This window comes from Folsomia candida, unplaced genomic scaffold, assembly GCF_002217175.1.
Source record: "Folsomia candida strain VU population unplaced genomic scaffold, ASM221717v1 Fcan01_Sc001, whole genome shotgun sequence".
NCBI lineage: Eukaryota > Metazoa > Arthropoda > Collembola > Entomobryomorpha > Isotomidae > Folsomia > Folsomia candida.
Genome location: NW_019091193.1, coordinates 8,055,832 through 8,070,955, shown reverse-complemented (window position 1 = coordinate 8,070,955; position 15,124 = coordinate 8,055,832). Strand labels below are relative to the sequence as shown.

Below are 15,124 nucleotides of genomic sequence, written 5' to 3'. Positions count from 1 at the left end.
AATGTATTAAAGATGGACATGTAACGAATCATGCTCAATTCATTTCGAGTGACGTACTATTATGCCATTCATTGTCAGAAAATGCAACTTTGCATTGTTGCGTAGAGGAAGGTAGGATAGAAGTCCAGTGTGGAGTGTATTATGTAAGTAACAACAATGCAAAAGGGTACATATTCAGGGCCAGAGAGCTTCCCTCCATTTATTTACTTTTTGTGTAACCAACACTTCACACATCCAGAATGTAAATAAACAAATAAATACTGAAAAGTAAATTGGCTTTAAATCCTTAATAAATGTCTATCTACATACGTAGAACGTTCACCCTTAATCTTGCACAGCGTCTTACATATCTACATAAGTAAACCAGTTGAAATGGAGACGCGACAAATACTACCGGAGGGTAATAAAATAAATTTTACATTTTAACTTGATAAATATGTTATGCTTTAAACCTGGAATATTACTCTTTCGGATTTATCTAGCTCAATTAGAAACATCACATCCTTCTGAACCAAAAGACTCCAATTTACCGATGCTACAAGCTTTAACAAATCCTGTGGTAAGTTATTTACCTGCAACAAGTAATATGTTACTAATTAACTTGTGATAATGTACTCATAAAGTGTATGTGGTAATTCATATGCCACTGCTCATTTCAGATTCTCCAAGAAATTTTAAAATATGTCAGCGTTAAACACATTCGTCTCGCCTCTAAACTATGGAATGACGCCATTTTCTCACTGCCCGAGCCAAAACTTAGTTTATCTTTGGACCTTGGAGAAAGAAACCACACATTTTGCAATTCCACTTCTTTTCAAAAATTTGTTACCAATATGAATCCCAAGTTGGCTCGTCGTATCGACATACAAGAACAATGCAGATGTCCAGGAGGTCAAAAAAACCACATTGCACAGTCCTCCTCATTTCCCCCAATAATATTTGGGTTGCCCGAATTTTGTACAAAATTCAGTGAACATATCACAGTCTTCAAGGTCATTGGGGGTTTAATTTACGTTTAATTCCCGTGCTTCACAATATATTCCTCCATTCATGTCCAAATTTTACCCGAGTGGATATCTGCATTTTGGAAGATGATAACCTTCCAACCGAGTTGACAAGCATTTCTGGGGCTCTTCAACAACTATCTATTCCGATAAAATCTAAATTGAAATCCATGATAATTCACGTCCCTCCAAATCCAATTTCACACAGTTTACCACAACAACTCCTTGCCTCATCACCAGCATTAGAGAAACTCCGCATTCTAGCAAATTGGTATCCTCACTTGAATGCAAATCCTAACCTGCGTTCCATTTATTATACCGGTACGACTGAAGCAAGCCTGAATTTAGAGGACTTGTCCAGAATGTTGTGTCAAGTGTCATTTTCTCTGGAACGCCTTGAGCTAGCTCTGTTCAACGAGGATGGAATTCCTTTAGTGGGGTTGGCAATACTTGAATCAGCAAACCTAAATTTGTCTCTACCTCTGTTGCCAAAATTGGACTATTTAAAGTGTCACAGTGTCGATATATTTTTTAGAAATACTGATGGTAGAATTCCCAGTGAAAAAATGCCAGTTTTGAAAACTCTGAATATTTCTAATTTGCATGGGAGGCAGGGAGACGATTTACTCAATTACATCTTTAAACCTGGAGTTAGATTTGATTCTGTCAAGACATTGGCAGTCGATGGCGTGATGCATCCCGAACCTTTGGCCGCTCTGCTGAAGTCAACAACATTTCCAGCCCTACAACAACTCCACGTTTCAGTGTGTGCTGGTTCTGATAATGAGCAGGCTCAAAGAGATTTGATTTCCCGTAGAGATCGTTTATTGGAAGAATTTTTGAAATCTTGTGTCCATCCAAAATTAAAATATCTAAAAATATTGACCCAGTTTCCTGAGAAAATGACGACGTTTATATCGTGTCTCGAGAACGGAAGCGACATTTCTAAAAGTATGCAATTATAAACAAGAAATTTATCTACTTGTATAAACTAATCATACGTTTAATCCATTGTTTATTGTATTTGCAAGACTTGAAGACATTGACCATACAAAATTATGGTAATAGCGAATTTGACGATGACCTTCGAAATGGTGGATACAGATCTTTCGAACTCGTTTCCAACTTTAAGAAGATCCTCTTGCGCATTGGAAAATTGACCAGAGTCACCATATCTGGAATTAATGTGATTTTTCTAGTCATCCATATGTTTTCTATTCATGGATAATTCAAAACTTTTATTTTTTGCAGTTGTGTGGGGAATCGGCCCAAGAAATTGTGACATTTATCGACAACAATAAACTCTCAATCAAATTTGAAGACTATTGTACTGGATGAAGCGAAATTTGTTAGGTGATATTATTCGTTCGTATTTACACACATGCATACAAATATATGGTCTGCCAAGTCTGTTACTTAAAATGTAGTACAAACTAGAGTTACACTTTTACACTCCATTACAGTTTTCACTTTCTATTTAAGAAATGTTTATTATAACAAAGGAACTTATTGTTACTCATCATTCCGATAATGCACGATTTATTAGAAGCTCGGAAAATATACCGATTTCATAAAATTAAATTGTCGATAATATGATATATTCATAGGTTAACAAGGAGGCTTAATTAATACAGAAATACACCGTCAATGAAAATGTGCAAAATATACAGTAAAAATGTATTTAGGCAGTGGTTTCACAAGCATTATTAAGTGAATTGTCTTATTATGCACTTATATGGATGGATATACATATAGGGTCCACACTCGTAAATGTAATTCCATTCACATTGGGTAACCATATACAAATACATACATGCCTATACACATAATGGATCGATGGATATTTAGTAATTAAACTTGTTTTCTAAAATTAAAGCTATTTGTAGAACGTGCAAATTAAGAATCATTAAAACTTGTTCCTGTTGTCTTATATGATGAATGAATTGACTCTTAAGTAAACATCTATTTATATAAACACTAGAATATAGACTATAATACAGACTTATGAAATATTCATAAAAACCATACAAACCAAATCCGTACAAGTTGATTGATCAAATATTTTGCGATTGGTTTCAAAATGAACGACTTTTCCTAGACACAAAGACTTTACAGCGGGTGCTAAATATATAATAACCATGTAAATTAGTGCATTAAAGTATTTCTTAGTTATTCCTTATGCTATTTCCTATGTTATGTTTCTATATATGCTGAATTTTCAACCATGCAAAAATCGCAGAAATATCTGGTGCACTCAAAACCGAACCTTAGATCTTTCATTTTTTTTTAATTATTCATTTGCTTGCTAATAAATATGCACTTATAATATCTATATTCGTAGTCTATGTTTTACATAACCAACAAGTTAACTAATTAACTACTTGATCCACGCAGAATTTCCAAATCACAAATGATGTCAACCTGTCAAAAAAGCAACCGCCACCCATCGATAACTCCAACGGCACGCAGGACTTGAGATACTTGTCGAACCATTTCCCCCTCTTTTTCATTTTGGCCCTGTTCACAAATTCCACGGACGCCAGGTAAGGACGACACAGCGCCTTGAACAAGAGATGGATGACGACAAAAAAGTCCATGACCATCACGATGAAGAAAATCGCAACGGGCGGGGGCATCTCGTGAATGGAACTGATCACCAAATACAATGATGTTATTTCTACCATCATCACACCCCCGACTATCATCGACATGAACGGCTTCCTCATCACAGATCCGTGCAAGTTCGACATGGACTGGACAATTCGATATTTAATTGCAGTGGAGTATAGGGATGCAGAATTTTTCAATTCCCTAAAAATAAAAAAAATAGGTACGTTTCATAAGGATGCAATTTCAGTTCGAAGTTTATAAAATCAAAAACTTCAAAATCGTGGAAAACATTTATATTCACATGAATTTATATGCAAAAATGCGTACCTATCGACAAGATCAATCCACATTTCTTCAACAACAGGAGGATACACAACAAGCCCCACTAATCCGATCGTTACTGCATTTGCCAGGCTAGTAAACAAAGTTATGAGCTCAAAAAGAGCGATACCAACTCTCAAAGAAACGGATGCTCCACCCACACTGCTCCAGGATTTGCATTCCAACAGACCCATGCTGAAAAAGGGTGGCATACACGGTCTTATAAATGCCAAGAAGGACATGACGAACGGTAATGTTGTCGAGGTGAGGAGAAACATGACGCAAATTAGGACAGGTGTCACTCTAACCCGAGTCGGGTGAGACTTGCTTGACAATTTTTCCAACTCCACGGCACGTTCGATAAGCTCCTTTGTCTCATCTTGCCTCCAAGCCAAGATGAACTTGGTGACGAAGACAAAGCCGTAGCAACCGAGGAAGTAGAACATCATGATGGACTTCCACAATGGCTGCTCAGATTCCTGAGCGTAAAGCCACTCCAAGAACATGAGGATGTGAAATAATTCATTCAGAAGGGACAAAATGAAGCAGGTGAAATGAATCCAAGATTTTGAGCAGGTCGAGTTTTGCCCCGATTTTCGGTAGATTACTGGAAAAGTGTGGCACATTGTGCAAATGGAAAGGGCACGGATGAACAGGGTGCTGTATGAGGAGGGGAGAAAAGATGAGAATCTCATTTTCCTCGATAACAGTGTCCTGATCTATGTGGTCATAAGTAGTGGGACGAGTTTTCTTATTCCACCGGAACAGTTCCAGTCGATGCTAAGTTTTGAAGGGAAATGTCTCGAATATTCAGTTCGACATGTCGCTAAAATCTAACGGCTTGAAATATTCCTTGGTCGAGTGCTATTATGTATGTATACAAAGGTCAATACGATGATAATAAAGGTGACTTCTAAATTAATGTGATGCTAGACGTTTAATACTTTGCATAATCTGTGTGGCTAGCTATATTTAGCTGTGTTTTAATTTACGACAAGTTTAAAGTCTACAACGTCTTGTCGCACCCCCACCAGAACACATCATGACATTTCTTTCCAGCGATAAAGTCGGCGTGAAACAAAACGCCTAATTAAACTCTTCCAATTTGAATGACATCATTCGTTAGCATTTACCTAGCTCAATAATTGTTGTTGTAGTACACATATTAATCAAAAAGCATTGTACATAATTAGTGTCTGGTGGGTATTAAGTATGTATGTACGTGTACACATGTTATTATGACGAATGAAACTGCTACGCAGAAACACATGAAGCAAGCATTGTCAATTATAATTAAGCTCATCCTCAGAGTTTATAAATCTTAATTAAGCTGCTCTTCGTTCTTTCAGCAAATTCACAAATTTATTGGACAACGCTTATGACATTGTCTAGCCACCACCTTCTAAACATTTACATATATCTGCATATCTTGTGTTACATATAAATAGAACGAGTGGAATATTTGATATTTGAATATTCTCAAGGGGGAATGATTGTCAAATAAAGCGTTTTAAAGTAAATAGATAAATACAATATGCATTACTCATTGGGCTGTACTTGAGAAATAAATAATTGACAAACGTATAATAAATAAATAATAATTGATAAATATTAATGCTTCTGGAATCTGTATATTTTTTATTTTTAAATACGCATAAAAAGGTGTATCGTTGTTGGATGGAACTGATTGGCATTGAATTCAATTAACTGATAGTAATTTCACTGATAAGGTTAATTTTGATGGCCAAACGTTTTCCTTAACAAACGATGAAAATGTATGTACTATATGTATGTATGTATGTACATACTTATCATGCATACAATTTAATTTTTACTGTGATTACTGATACATAAATATTTTTTCACCAGTATAAAATGCAATACGTAGAAATATATTTATTATTCTGAGATTTTCTTTCAATCAATAAAGTACTTCGATAATTAGTCCTTTCGTTCAAACAATGTCCGCGGATACTGCGTGTGGTTTCATCGACATGGACTCATTTGAGGTCCAGATTTACCTAGACGATAGATATGGAAAACGGGGAAAAACAATATATTTTAACAGACCGACTATCTTAGCAGATCCTACTTCGAATAGGTAAATTCTCACAATTTTAAGGGGTCTGAATGAAGGAAAAATATAACAAGGAATATTCATCATTTTCTATTTACAGAATTGTGTCAGTTTCACCATTGGCAAAGAATGAATACTCAATTACAAGAGAAAATACGGTGGATGAAGCTCAAGAAATATGCTCAAATTTGCTCATTATTAGGAAAGGCACGCAGTACAACAAACCTGAAAGTCGCAAATTACGTCACGCCTCATGGGACGTTTTAGATGCAATTGTAGCCCTCCGACTTGCACGTGGCTGGGCTGAAATTATGGAAATCTATCATTCCCCAAGTGATGAATTTTATTTCGGTCTGACTAAAATCCTAGATTCCATCCCAATTGGGACCACTTTCTGCCTAAAATCAAAATGCTTTGGAGAACTAAAACAATCCCAGGTTTTTAGGAAAAAGCTTCGCATGGTTTTTGATAATACGAAGGAGTCTCGTTACCTTTACGGCATATACATCATTGACCAATTTAGACCCGAAATACTTAAGGACACTGGATTCTACTCCAGCGGTGCTGTTGCCGTAAATAAAATTCAAGCCAAGTTCGCCTGCGCTCTACATAAACCAAACGGTTTAACTATAATGAATAAGGCTGGATTCGGACGGAATTCTGGTACAAACTTTATTCAACAACTCAAAGGTTTTGGTGGTGATTTGGGTGGACGCATCATAGAAAATATTAACAATGATGACCCAGAAATGACCATAGCAAGATTGCAACAGTCAAACGTGTCGGAACTAATGTTCCACTTGGGCATCACTGAAGCTGAGGCAGAATCCGTTCACAATCTTTGTCGAGGACATTGTGATGAGGACGTTGTCGAAAAATTAATGACCAAACATGTGTCTGCTGGAAAATCTAATTTCGGCCGTCCATCACTACAAATTCAGTACTCGGGCCGCATGAAGCGTGCATTTTATGACTTGTTTGAAGAACTTTGTGACAAAATTGAAGAAGATTTCCGAAGACATAATAGAACCGGAGAAGAAATTCAAGTATTTATTGATGTCGAGGACCCGGATGATGACTCCAGATACAATGAACTGGAGTTTCGAGTTCCTTACGAATTATTCAGTCAATACAGGCCTTTGACTCAAATGGCATTCAAGATTTTCAAGATAAGTGCACTTGGTTGGTTTGGTAAAGTGGAAAAGATAAAATTACAATTTACTCCAACCTTAATTTACCAGTAACATGTGCTTTCTCCATAAATTATTCTTTACATAAACAAGTACAGAATTATAAATGTTTCAAACTGAAAATAATAAAACTTCGTAGAAAATAAAATTTTGTTTGCGAAGGGAAAGAATTTGATTTGATTTATCCCTTTCTTCAAATTTTATTTTATCATTTGTTTGCTTTAATTAGTTAATACATTATACATCGTCGTGCACGTATGTTAAGTGGTTAGATTTCCGATTCAATTGACATCTTCAAGCCAAACCCAGGGCAAATGATTTTTTGGTTATTTAACAAACTAGTGTCTGCTAAACTAAGTGCCAAACTAAATAGAAAAGAAATACCAGGCTTATTGTATTGTATGTACATATGCAATCATAATGATTTTTATCATACAAGTAGGAATCCAATATTCAATCATCTCCAGAACATGAAACCTGTTTTTTATATTGAGTCTGCTTCATGAACTCGTGTTTCAGACCTAGATATGTGCATTCACCAGTAAAAACATTTTTCCAAGTTACATTTTCAGTAGTATTCACTGGATAGCAACAGCGAACACGACATCTTTTCATTGCCACCTTTGGAGTTTTAGTAAGGAGTTGGAAATATGGAAAAAAATCCAATTTTGCTTTACACTTGTGTCGACAGCCCTCCTGGCCGTGCGGTGCAAATGGTGTTGGAGTTTCTAAAAATTCCTTACATCGTGAAACCCGTTTGTTTCGAAGCAGGAGAACATTTCTCTCCAAAGTTTTTAGAGGTGCATCTAAATTACATAGTAATTTTTTGTTGGGGTTGCCCTGATCAATTTCACATCATGCTATTATATTTAAATTTAGATGTATCCACAAGGAGAAATTCCTGTTATCGACGACAATGGATTTATCCTTGGAGAAAGGTCAGGAATTGTAATCTTATTAAATACTTGTATACTCATTTTTTCCTAATATATAGATGCACACATATGATATAAAACTTGCCCAATTTGTTTATATTCCCCAGTGTCGCCATTGTCCAATACCTCGCTGACAAGTATTGTAAGGATGACACCTTTTACCCTAAAGATGCAAAAGCCAGAGCTGTCGTAAATCACCGGCTGGCATTTCATCTGTCCACGTATCAAAAAAGAGTCTATGATTACATAATTCTTCCCTTTGATTATCTCTACGAGCAAACTGAGGACAATCTCGTAAAGTTAAAACATGCCGTGAAAATTTTGGACCAATTTCTTAGCCGACAAGGAACACCATTTGTTGCAGGAGGTGAATTATATGTTGTTAGGCATTGCTTACTTAATTATATGAATTATAAATGGTGATTAACATTACATAAGAGTAATTTGGTTTGTGCAGAGCATTTAACCATTGCTGATCCTCCCTTGATTATGGCCACCGTGGTGCTTGATGTGATGAAGTTTGACTTTAGCCCGTATCCGGAAGTTGCCAAATGGTACCAACATTTCCAAACGGCAGCTCCTCAACTTTGGCAATTTGCTAGCGAATGCATTGATGGGATTCATCATTACGTTAAAAATCCGAGGGACATGTCGCAATTGAAGCATCCGTTACACCCCACGAAACCTGCTGCCTAAATTGATGTGGAATAAAACTATGCATAATTAATAATTAAAATGTTTAGAAATTCCATACTGTGTTTCCGTATTGTTTGCAATATTGATATATTTATTTGATTGGAAAAGTTTAGTGGAAAATATTGAAATTTAATAATTGTATGAAAATACCGCAAAAATGAAGAACTTTATCAAATTTTCGAATCTACAAACAATGATACGATTTTTTATTTGTATGACTTCCATCAGCTTCATAAATATAGCAACAGACTATTTTATTTAGTTACACACACATGTACACTTTTTTAAGCTGCACTGGGATACTTAATTGTACGAGAAAGTGTACATAATTATTTAAAATTTTAGCATATAAAACTTGGTACACATATATTAAAGTAAAATCTAAATAGACTTTGGACGGCATGTCAAAGTTTTGCAAAGAATGTCAACCATTAGAAATTCCAAATTACTTACCAAATAAAACTGCCTTTTACATTACTTTCAATAATTCTCAAATGATTTGGTTTAACAACCTTTACAGATTGGAGTATATCATTTTCATATCCATTACGATCGGTAAACTGGTTGACATGATTTCCTTCGCGGAAATTGAACATTGTTACATCACTTGATGTGTCACAATTGCAAACTTGTGACAATCTCCACCACGATTGCTTTGCTCCTTCGGTCATTCTGTGTCCCATTCTTCTTCCTGACCGTGACTGGCAGTAAAGGCGGAGAGTGACAAAGTAAATTATCTCCAAGATGCTGAGAACACTAAACCCCATACATAGCCCGAGAAGTCCACCAGTATTTGCTAAATTGTGTACAAAATAAATATTTGCAACAGATTATTTTTGCAACTCGATAATGCGCCTTACAAAGCAAGTCGATAAATCCGTACAACTCTTTTCTTTGTTTTGGGTATGTGGAGTCCGTTAAGTAATGAACGTGAAGGATTGATACATTTTTATTTACCCTGAAAAAATCGTTAAAATTAAATTGCATTGTTTAAATTTCTTCTACAAAAACTGACCATGAGGCATTGGTTTTGTTAGTGTACTCCCAAAGAGGAATGTCTTCCCGGATTGGCATAAAACTTGTAGTCATCCTAAATTAGTTTATAAATCGATTTATTTTTGTTTTATGAATGACCTTTAGTACTTATAATTTTGAAACCTAAATTCGATATCTGTGCACGTAGGGCGGCACATGTTGCATTTGTCTTGCAGACCCTCTTGCAAAAGTTTCCCTGCGATACGTTACGATTCACCAATTAGACAATCTACGATGTTATTAGCGATCATAAATTAAGCATTTATCGTACTCAGAATCCTTTCAGAACAATTGTACTTCTGAACTCCGCAAACAGGCTGAGCCTCACTCCCTATAAACGCAGATGCATTTTTGTCATGCGCATACATAATACATAATCAAGAATGTGTGAAGAATATGAAAAAACAATTTCTTACTCGGCATGTAGTACCGGATGCATTCACATTCATTGTATGTCAAGTTTGCAATGCATTCATTTTCGCAGTTCGATACTGTGTAGTATTTGAAATATTTGAGAGAGTATTCATGTCCAAAGTAACAATTTCGTTTTTCCTAAAGATATCAATACTCTCCTATTTAATATGCCTTGCATTTTTAAATATGTAAATAATAGTCCTTCCTTATTACCAGTGGGAATCCTTGAATTTCGCTTCCAGCCGTAACTATATCAGGTTCGATTTTCAGGTATGTTTCCGTATTCGGTTTAATCGGGACTCCTTTGTCAGCCACGTTCGGAAAATCGAAGGGAAGGTGAGCCAATGCCTAACAATATTAGCATATTTTCCTATATTTGCATCTTTTAAATATCCACAAAATTCACAGTTAAGTAAATAAGTTTACCATAAATCCGACCGAATCAGTATTCGTGCAGAAATAACCCTCTTCATCAGGGTCCAATAAAACCGAGAGTCCGGTAGTCTTTCCAGGACGGCTTTGCCGATAAGGGTATTTCGGCCGTGTGCCAAATTTTTCTCTATAATTGCTCTCAAAAACACCATCTTCGTCGAGAATAATGTTGTCCGTATCCAAGTCTAGTGAATCCCATTCGTCAATTCGTTCTTGATTGTCCCGTGAATCATTTCTTCGAAAACATTAGACAATGATGTTCATAGAAATTCAATCTAATCGTCTAAAGTTTGCCCATGAAGAGATTACCTTAAATTCATCAACAATGACATCGGAACCATATTAAAGACGCAACAGTAGCCGAAATCAGTCTCAATTTCGTCAAAAAGATCGCTACATGTTCTCACTTCGCCTCCCCACATGCAGAGCAGAATCATACTGTCACATTTTTGGGCAACCTATTTAGCAAATGGCTTTACCTAAACTTATGATATAACAAACACTCAATATATTTAGTTAAATCTCAACTTACATCACTCAACAAATGAGCAACATCTCTCCCAGAGTTTGAACCGAATGAGATATTCCGACTCGTTTTAAATTTGACTACTTGGTCCATGAGGTCACCTCGCACGGCCCCACGATCCAGAGAAAGATTGAATGAATCAGTGAAGGTTACGGTGGATTGACAAATGTGATTCAATAAATAAAGATCATGGTTTGCAACCAAGTCTGTCGGGTTTTCAATTACTCGCCTGCAAAATACACGCATAATTGTTGATCCCGAAAGAAATAAATATACCATACATTATTCGTTACATTATGTAAATATGCAATTACATGCAAATGTTTTGACTAACTTTTCATGCTCCTCTGCCATGGATTTCAAGACATTGTTTGTATTGCAAATAGTGACTCCAGGAAACGGCATGAGATTAATTCTGGTCTCCTTGTGTTGAAACACAGTAATTACTGGAGTTACTCGATATTTTTCCCAGATTTCAACTATTAAGATCACCGCAACAGCGACAGAGATTAAGAATGCTATGCACCAAAAGACTCTGCAAATTAAGAAAAAACCTCTGACAGTGAAGTGAAAATGAATCCAGTTAATTGACGTATGTAAATTTGTTAAACCTTTCCACAAAATGCCTGTTTGGCTGACCAATAAATCGTAACCCATGCAAACTGCTATCCATACAATATTCTGAGGTCGGTTCCCACCAGCCTAAATCTTTCAGAAGTATGCCATCCGTTTCTTGATTGAGGTCAGGATTGTTGAGCTTGGAATTTAATATGGTAAACATTTTTTCAATTAATGTGCAAAACTTGTCCAGTGGAAAAAAACGACAGCCGATTAATGCAATATTTATTCTCAACTAAAGTAGAGAGGCAACTAGGGCATGAAAATCTACCCACCGATGACACTTCCGCAGCAGACAATGACGACAGAAGAACCTAAAAATGGCCACGAAAAATCCAATCAAAAGTCTAAACCGCAAGCAGATAAATCCAGAAAGGTTTCGAGGAGACATTTATATTCGATATTATTCGTCCCTTGTCCAGTATCACCTGGTTGGGTTCATGACAACTTTTGTGAATTGCAATCGGACTTCACCGTAATTGTGTACATATCTCTATTAATTACATATGTATTTTATTATTTATTATTATTATGTAGCCATGTACTTATGTACAGTATTATGCAACTATTTGGTATGTAATTATTATTATGTAACTATTTATTATGTAATTACTAATTATGTATATATCTATTAATATTAGTAGTTATAAACTACCCAAGCACTAAATTTCCAAAAATTTTGAAAATTCTTTGCTGTCTAAAAACCACTAGTTTATTTAACTTAAAAATTCGGAATCCTTTTATGAAACCTCAAAGGAAACTAAATACATATAAAATCAGAAGGTAAATTTATTAATAATCCCTGTCTGTCATTATGTAGCTAGCAATGTTCAGGTAGATAGTCTCAAGTTCAGGTTTCACTTCTTTAGTACACCTCGAGCATGCATATTTGGCAAAGAACAAACACCAAGAACCAGGTAAATGTTACACAATTTATGTATGCCAATTGATTTTTGTACGATCTGTGTGAGTTTGTGTGTGGTGAGTATGGCTCCAGCTTAAATTATACGTATTTATTGTATGAAATACACAATTCCAGAAGTAAAAAGTATTCCATTTGCGGTTTACCTTTCTTTTGGTGTTTAAAAATCAAGTCAGTCTGGTTCACTCGTACCCCAAAATTTTCCAACTTTCCACCGTTAGGTTGAAATGAATAATAAATGAACTAATGCCTGTTAGAATTTTAGAAACCTTCAGCTTTGAAAAACCCGACTATTCATATTAACTCAAGGACTTTAGGAAGCCGAAGAAGGTCTGCAAATCTCATAATCTTAGAATTGCAGTCATAATTATAAGCCATAAACTATAATATCAAACTCAATATTTTTTGTTAAACATTTCCTGGCTTCAGAAATAATTTCAAAAATATTTTAAAAAGCCTGAGGTTGGATAAAAGACACCAATGAATTATCTAATGTCAATTATTGATATTTTGTATTTTATTGTAAACCGTCATAAACTAAAGCAACGCAAAATAAAACATTTGTGTAGTATGCACGTATATAGATATTTACATTTTAAAATACCGGTTGTCAATAAAATATATGCCAATTCAACAGTTTAAGTCACGCGAACTCTTCCTTGAGTTATCTATTCCAATACCAGAGCGACTCCTCCTTATCATGGTGATGGTTTTTACGATGTTCTTTTTGTATGGAATTTATATGATGCGGAAATGGCCAAAATTTGCCATTTTTCTTCTTTCCTCTCCAGCCTAGTCTGAACCCATTGTCGTCAGATGACAAGGCTGATGGATGACATGTTTTGACCATCACGGATCCCACAAAATCGCCACGATTGGGAGAAATAATATTTCCACGACATTGATCCCCAGAGTAAAATTCATATCTGCAATCACTTCTTAGAATTTCTACGCACCGGTCCCCTTGTAAATTGAGTGTCTCGCAACCCCCATTGCTACCAAGGTCCACGTGGTGGGAATGGTGAGCTATATTTTTAGTAACATCTGTATTCTTCAATTTCGGAAAGGAAAACTTAATGAATTTTTACAAAAGATATATTTTTACCGCTCTGATCACATTCTCCAGGACTTTTGACTCTATAATGTTTCAAGTGAAATGAGTACGAGTGATGACTAGCTCGAGAGTGCAGTATGAAATTAGCTGTTATAATATGTACAAAAATGATTAGGACGTTTGAATTTAGATAAAACATTTTTTTTACTTTGAGACAGCAAATTTGATAATGTTTCTACACGGACTTGAGCTCGGAGCAGTCAAATTCTTAATGGAATGGTGAATTTTAGGATAACGCGACAACCTACGCATGAACAACGCCAGCAATAGTGTCACTAAACCAGACATACGTTTAAATACGTAAGACCACAGTTTCCGAAGGAAATAATTGTAATATTAAATGTCCCGTGCGGTTAACATCATTTGTCAAAATCCTGAAAAATTAGGACAGTTTAGGTATAATGAGTTAATTAGTTTCCATTGGCTATGGTAGAACTCAAATATTTTTGGTTAGTGTCGCACATGACTGCGGTTAATGATTGTGGTATTACGTTCGTGGGCGATACTTCTAATTTAGCGATATACCAATTAGAAATCAGGTTATGTATTCATACAAAGAAATTCTTGCCCTAGGAAATTCATGTAAATTATATAATTTGAGTATTAATGTACTGCAGTACATTTTGTAATCCATGGATTACAAAATTCGGTGATGGGCAATAATGATAGTAATCAACATTTAAAAAAAAATTAATGTAGATCTACATATATTTGCATCTTCATGTACACAAGGAATATTAGCTTAAACGAAAAAAATAAGGCTATAAGTATCTAATTTCACGACCTCCGTGTACATTGTGTAGTAATTCTCTCTATTAATCAGCAATGATGAGTTAATTACAACAATTAGTACAACAATTAGATATATTAATTGAAAATAAGACGACTACTTCCAAAGTGGCAATAAGCGAGAAATAAATAACAAATAAATTGGTGAATGAAACGTCTTCATATCGACCGAAACCGCAAAATTACTATAACAGGAAGTGACCAATAAGACCGACAGCATAGAGAAGCTGGAGACCTACACAATTATAAATATTCTCATTACCCTACCAGCACAACCTGTGCGGTTCCGGTACATGTTGCCAGTGCCGATTTTGTGCCGATGTGCCCCATTTCTCGGTACCGATTGTGTAACGATTTCGTGCTGGCACAGGGAAATCGGTACCTTACCGGCACAGTTTTGGTACAGGTGGAACCGTACATATGTACCGATACCATTTTTGT

The 15,124-nt window shown here is 35.6% G+C and overlaps 4 protein-coding genes and 2 long non-coding RNA genes across 6 annotated transcripts; 3 read left to right on the top strand and 3 right to left on the bottom strand.

Moving 5' to 3' along the window:
- The first annotated feature begins 191 nt into the window (after window positions 1-191).
- On the top strand, window positions 192-4,857 carry LOC118434032. Its single transcript, XM_035846693.1, has 6 exons — window positions 192-400; window positions 483-559; window positions 660-1,955; window positions 2,036-2,190; window positions 2,256-2,357; window positions 3,399-4,857. The coding sequence occupies exons 3-5, from the start codon at window positions 1,175-1,177 to the stop codon at window positions 2,340-2,342; spliced, it is 1,023 nt and encodes a 340-aa protein (XP_035702586.1). The 5' UTR covers window positions 192-400; window positions 483-559; window positions 660-1,174; the 3' UTR covers window positions 2,343-2,357; window positions 3,399-4,857.
- Window positions 4,858-5,786: 929 nt separating this feature from the next.
- Window positions 5,787-7,350, top strand: LOC110863111 (DNA polymerase eta). The gene is made up of 2 exons (XM_022112349.2): window positions 5,787-6,036; window positions 6,113-7,350. The coding sequence occupies exons 1-2, from the start codon at window positions 5,897-5,899 to the stop codon at window positions 7,254-7,256; spliced, it is 1,284 nt and encodes a 427-aa protein (XP_021968041.1). The 5' UTR covers window positions 5,787-5,896; the 3' UTR covers window positions 7,257-7,350.
- A 411-nt stretch (window positions 7,351-7,761) lies between these two features.
- Window positions 7,762-9,310, top strand: LOC110852264 (glutathione S-transferase 1). Its single transcript, XM_022100284.2, has 4 exons — window positions 7,762-8,002; window positions 8,082-8,140; window positions 8,245-8,504; window positions 8,595-9,310. Exons 1-4 carry the CDS (start codon window positions 7,853-7,855, stop codon window positions 8,831-8,833), a joined length of 708 nt encoding a protein of 235 aa, XP_021955976.1. The 5' UTR covers window positions 7,762-7,852; the 3' UTR covers window positions 8,834-9,310.
- Window positions 9,311-9,470: 160 nt separating this feature from the next.
- Window positions 9,471-10,063, bottom strand: LOC118433815. Its single transcript, XR_004833591.1, has 3 exons — window positions 9,992-10,063; window positions 9,694-9,923; window positions 9,471-9,629 (listed from the first exon to the last, which is right to left on the bottom strand). It is a non-coding gene; the product is annotated as an uncharacterized LOC118433815 (long non-coding RNA).
- Window positions 10,064-10,195: 132 nt separating this feature from the next.
- Window positions 10,196-12,021, bottom strand: LOC110841616 (pickpocket protein 28). The gene is made up of 7 exons (XM_035855320.1): window positions 11,852-12,021; window positions 11,575-11,775; window positions 11,247-11,469; window positions 11,024-11,172; window positions 10,709-10,949; window positions 10,496-10,630; window positions 10,196-10,420 (listed from the first exon to the last, which is right to left on the bottom strand). The coding sequence occupies exons 1-7, from the start codon at window positions 12,019-12,021 to the stop codon at window positions 10,223-10,225; spliced, it is 1,317 nt and encodes a 438-aa protein (XP_035711213.1). The 3' UTR covers window positions 10,196-10,222.
- Window positions 12,022-12,832: 811 nt separating this feature from the next.
- LOC110859065 lies at window positions 12,833-14,149 on the bottom strand. The gene is made up of 2 exons (XR_002548818.2): window positions 13,886-14,149; window positions 12,833-13,806 (listed from the first exon to the last, which is right to left on the bottom strand). It is a non-coding gene; the product is annotated as an uncharacterized LOC110859065 (long non-coding RNA).
- Between the last annotated feature and the right edge of the window lie 975 nt (window positions 14,150-15,124).

Coding starts and splice junctions, on each gene's coding strand:
- LOC110841616 (XM_035855320.1), bottom strand. CDS start 12,021: ATGTTTACCATATTAAATTCCAAGCTCAACAATCCTGACCTCAATCAA. Junction 11,173..11,246: donor TTGCTCATTTGTTGAGTGAT/GTAAGTTGAGAT, acceptor TTTGCTAAATAG/GTTGCCCAAAAATGTGACAG. Junction 10,950..11,023: donor TCATTGTTGATGAATTTAAG/GTAATCTCTTCA, acceptor ATGTTTTCGAAG/AAATGATTCACGGGACAATC.
- LOC118434032 (XM_035846693.1), top strand. CDS start 1,175: ATGATAATTCACGTCCCTCCAAATCCAATTTCACACAGTTTACCACAA. Junction 1,956..2,035: donor CGGAAGCGACATTTCTAAAA/GTATGCAATTAT, acceptor TGTATTTGCAAG/ACTTGAAGACATTGACCATA. Junction 2,191..2,255: donor TCACCATATCTGGAATTAAT/GTGATTTTTCTA, acceptor TATTTTTTGCAG/TTGTGTGGGGAATCGGCCCA.
- LOC110852264 (XM_022100284.2), top strand. CDS start 7,853: ATGGAAAAAAATCCAATTTTGCTTTACACTTGTGTCGACAGCCCTCCT. Junction 8,003..8,081: donor TCTCTCCAAAGTTTTTAGAG/GTGCATCTAAAT, acceptor ATTTAAATTTAG/ATGTATCCACAAGGAGAAAT. Junction 8,141..8,244: donor GGATTTATCCTTGGAGAAAG/GTCAGGAATTGT, acceptor TATATTCCCCAG/TGTCGCCATTGTCCAATACC.
- LOC110863111 (XM_022112349.2), top strand. CDS start 5,897: ATGTCCGCGGATACTGCGTGTGGTTTCATCGACATGGACTCATTTGAG. Junction 6,037..6,112: donor GCAGATCCTACTTCGAATAG/GTAAATTCTCAC, acceptor TTCTATTTACAG/AATTGTGTCAGTTTCACCAT.